The sequence below is a fragment of the Triticum urartu genome, chromosome 5 (assembly GCF_003073215.2).
Source record: "Triticum urartu cultivar G1812 chromosome 5, Tu2.1, whole genome shotgun sequence".
NCBI classification, from domain to species: domain Eukaryota; kingdom Viridiplantae; phylum Streptophyta; class Magnoliopsida; order Poales; family Poaceae; genus Triticum; species Triticum urartu.
The window spans coordinates 437,942,308-437,946,408 of record NC_053026.1 but is presented as its reverse complement, the minus strand read 5'-3'; the positions used below and the strand labels follow the sequence as shown (position 1 = coordinate 437,946,408).

General features: G+C 51.2%; 1 protein-coding gene across 1 annotated transcript; it reads left to right on the top strand.

Annotated features, from left to right (window-relative positions):
- The first annotated feature begins 572 nt into the window (after nt 1–572).
- On the top strand, nt 573–3,777 carry LOC125509608 (purine permease 3-like). The gene is made up of 2 exons (XM_048674615.1): nt 573–1,470; nt 3,257–3,777. The coding sequence occupies exons 1-2, from the start codon at nt 718–720 to the stop codon at nt 3,587–3,589; spliced, it is 1,086 nt and encodes a 361-aa protein (XP_048530572.1). The 5' UTR covers nt 573–717; the 3' UTR covers nt 3,590–3,777.
- Nucleotides 3,778–4,101: the final 324 nt, after the last annotated feature.

The following is a 4,101-nucleotide window of genomic DNA, read 5'->3' as shown; positions in this document are numbered from 1 at the left end:
TAGAAAAGCGCCATTTTTGATAGTATACCGAACACAAAGTATAGATTGATCATAGAAAAATAAAAAATAAAAAAGGAAATTAAAAAAATAAAACATAAGGGGAAACCTAAGAACAGGTGCACGCGTCAAATGGTCCGGCCACATTTGATTATAGTTGATGTTTTGATAAGATTTGATTTGATTTGAGTATGAGTAGGAGAAGGAAAGTAAAGTTTAGATTTTGTTAAGATTTGATTTGAATGAGTTAATGTATGATGTTGTTTTGGGAAAGTGCCGATTTGATCGAGTTAATGCATGCATCAAATGAGCCGGGCCAACTTGAATGCGCTTCAGCGAAAGATCGTTTTGTATAACGCTCATGGGCGTAATATAGGGTTGGTGGGAGATGTACCAACTCTTATTAAGAACTAGAGATTTTGATTAATATATAATGTTGTAGTGCATCAATTAATTTGGATAAGAGGAAGTAAAATCTTCGTAGATCTTTGTACTAGTAGGTGTAGCATTATTGTTTGGCAATGAATGCACAAATGAGTGGCAAACTCATGTCAGTAGCTAAAACTTTGTCAATTCATATCCTCAGCCCGCCGGCCGGCGCCATCGTTGTCTCCAAAGCGCCGCGCGCACTAGCTTCCAAAAATGGAGTCCTAGACAAGCGCCCTCCAGCTACCGTTCCCAGCACTCAGACACGCGCAGGCGCACCCTCGCAACGTAGGCATGGACGTGGAGGCGCCCAAGGACGACGACCAGCGCCCCGCGCCGCCGGCGCGCGGCAAGGCGATGCAGCGGTTCCTGGTGGCGCTCAACTGCGGGATGCTCACGCTGGGCACCACGGGCGGGCCGCTCCTCAGCCGCCTCTACTTCAGCAAGGGCGGGCACCGAAAGTGGCTGTCCGCGTGGCTCGAGACCGGCGGCTGGCCGCTGCTGCTGCTCCCCGTGGCGGCCTCCTACCTCAGCCGGCGCGCGCACGACCCCAGCGCGCCGGTGGTGCTGACCCCGCCGAGGATACTGCTTGCCGCCGCGGGGCTCGGTCTGGCCACCGGCGCCGACGACTTCCTGTACGCGTACGGGCTGTCGTTCGTGCCCGTGTCCACGTCCGCGATCCTCATCTCCACGCAGCTGGCCTTCACCGTCTTCTTCGCGTTCCTGATCGTGCGGCAGCGGCTGACGGCGCTGTCGGTGAACGCGGTGGCGCTGCTCACCGTGGGCGCCGTGGTGCTGGGGCTGCACGTCTCCTCCGACCGCCCCGCCGGGGTGACCAAGGGGCAGTACTGGCTGGGGTTCCTGCTGACCCTGGCCGCGGCGGCGCTGTACGGGCTGGTGCTGCCGCTGATCGAGCTGACCTACAAGCGGGCCGCGGGCGGCGGGCGCGTGGTGACCTACGCGCTGGTGATGGAGATGCAGCTGGTGATGGGCTTCTTCGCCACCGCCTTCTGCACCGTCGGCATGATCGTCAACAACGACTTCCAGGTGCGCTGCCCAACTGCCCATGTCCCTCACTCCTCTCTCTACACTCTACTAGACCAGGAGAGTAGGAGTATGCGACGGTAGTTTCTCTTCCTTCCCTGGGTCATGCACGGAGACGGGTCGTGACCCAGAGTCGTTCCCCTGGACAGTAGCCATCCGCACTTGAATTCCCTTCCCCCGAATGATTTCACCGCCTTCGAAAAGATTGGCCTTGGACCATTCCTCCTGGCAGACGGCCATTGGCATCAATAGGACGGCTACACCCAAAACGACCGGTATTTCGTCAGTTCACGCGGATGGCGTGTGAGTAGTATATACGTGCTCGCTGGGCAGGATCGGAGTAGCAATTAGGAGAAGGCCCGCGCCGCCCATTCCATTTGGACCCAAGCAATTATTGGCGTAGCCTGTGAATTGTGATCATGCTGAAGACGACGAGAGCCCGATCGAGCACATCGATCGAATCCGGTAACGTGGACGCGGTATAGCTAGCTGTTCCGTCGCACTCGTACAACAAGCGATCGGAACCCACGGGAATCAGGTCATTGATGGTGGCTACAGGCGGCCGTTGCTTCCTAGCCTCTCTTTTCATGGATGGATGCCATCCCATCATCGTCGCAGCTGCAACCCAAAAGCGACATTAGGCGCGCGAATGGCCGTTGGCTTATTGGAGATGCTCTAAGTGGAGATACCACACGGTTTCAGTGAAGAAAACCAAGGAATCATCGATCTAGACCCCCAGCCCCCACACAAGAAAAATGTTGTTTCACCGCTTGATACTGCCACGCACAAGTTCTGGACGACAGAATATTATCTTCTTTTTTTTGGACGGGAGCACACAATAATATCTGGACGACACAATTTGACGGACATGAGCGTGGCCCACCGAAAATACTTGACGAACGACGGTCCTTGCACGATCCTTGCACCACGCGTCAGATGTGATGAAAGGCTCAGCTGGCTTTGTCGTCCATGAATCGTGCAGGGACTGTCGTCTGTGCAGCAATGCTCGTGGCCCACCCCCAATCAATCGTCATATAAGACACAATTGCTGCATGATTTTTTTACTAATAGGGAAAGCTAGCTAGGCATGATGCAAAACCAACGTGGAACAGTCAGATGGAAAGGCTTTCTTTGTTAGGCGAATCATGGATAATCTCGTCCATATAAAGGAAGATACTAGGAAGATCCCCGAAGATCGGCAAAGCTTCTACTCTCTTCGTTCCAAAATAAATGACTCAACTTTGTACTAGGGTCTGCGAGCGCATTCCAGCCAGGACCGGTGATCATGTACATGTTGGCTATGTTGGCTTTTGGTACTTATCTGACTGACTGACTCAGCTACTTTGGCTTGGTCGAGCGCTGTGAACAGTCAATATCTTTGTTGCCTCGTTGTAATAACATGGGGTGGGGGAGTACAAAAATAATACTCCAGGAAGTGTCTCATGAATAATTACAGCGTCCTACTTTCTTTGTTAAGCAAATCCTCCTCCTACTTTCGATGGACGGCTCATATATGGACAACTAGCTCAGACAGTAACTGAGTGCGCCAGCGTCACCATAGTTAGACACTATCAAAAATCATGCTTTTGCTCGTGCACTTCTGCGTTTCTCCATATGTCGCAGTTAGTTAGACCACGCCTAAAAGCAGACGCAAAGTACTACTGATCTAAAAGACCTTATATATCAGTTTACAGAAAGAGTACTACACATAGTACTAATTGCTCACAAAAAAAGGTAAGGCAGACACACATACTAATAGATGTTTTGTGTGTGTGGTGTGTGCGTGCAGGCGATCTCAAGGGAAGCGCAGACATTCGAGCTAGGGGAGGCCCGGTACTACACGGTGCTGGTGTGGAGCGCCATCCTGTGGCAGTTCTTCTTCCTGGGCGCCGTGGGCGTCATCTTCTGCGTCCACACCCTGTTCGCCGGGATCCTCATCGCCGTCTTCATCCCGGTCACAGAGGTGCTGGCCGTCATCTTCCTGCACGAGAAGTTCACCAGCGAGAAGGGCGTGGCGCTCGCGCTCTCGCTCTGGGGCCTCGCCTCCTACTCCTACGGCGAGTACAGCGAGGCCAAGGCGGCCAAGAAGAAAGCGGCCTTGGATGCCCAAGCCTCTGACTAATAGTACACTTCGATTCCAAGAATTGTGATTTGGATTGTTGTGCTTGTCTGCTCGTAAGGCATACATAACCTGCCACCAGTGGTAAATGGCACGGTTATTGTCATGACCCAAAATTTCAGAACCTGGTAAAAAAATACTGATTTTCGTTCTATTAGCTTATGCAATGTTATTTACAAAGTTATTCCAAAGTGCCTAGTTAATAGGCTTAGGCCAGTTCTGGATGATATTATTTCTCCCTCTGAAAGTGCTTTCATTCCAAGACGTATGATCACCGATAATGCTCAAGTGGCCTTTGAGTGTATCCATCACATAAAGCAGGAGAAGGATCCCACAAAAAGTTAATGTGCTTATAAACTTGATCTCTCCAAGGCATATGATCGGCTTGATTGGAATAACCTTAAGCAACTGATGCAAAAGGCTTCACTCACCGATAGGTCGAACGGATTATGTCTTGTGTGACCTCGATGAGATATTCCGTAAAATTTAATGGCATCAACTTAGATTCTTTTAAA

What these genes read in the sequence shown, in the direction of transcription:
- LOC125509608 (XM_048674615.1), top strand. Translation starts at nt 718, where the DNA reads ATGGACGTGGAGGCGCCCAAGGACGACGACCAGCGCCCCGCGCCGCCG. An exon ending in TCGTCAACAACGACTTCCAG is followed by an intron (nt 1,471 to 3,256) that starts GTGCGCTGCCCA and finishes GTGTGCGTGCAG; the next exon opens with GCGATCTCAAGGGAAGCGCA.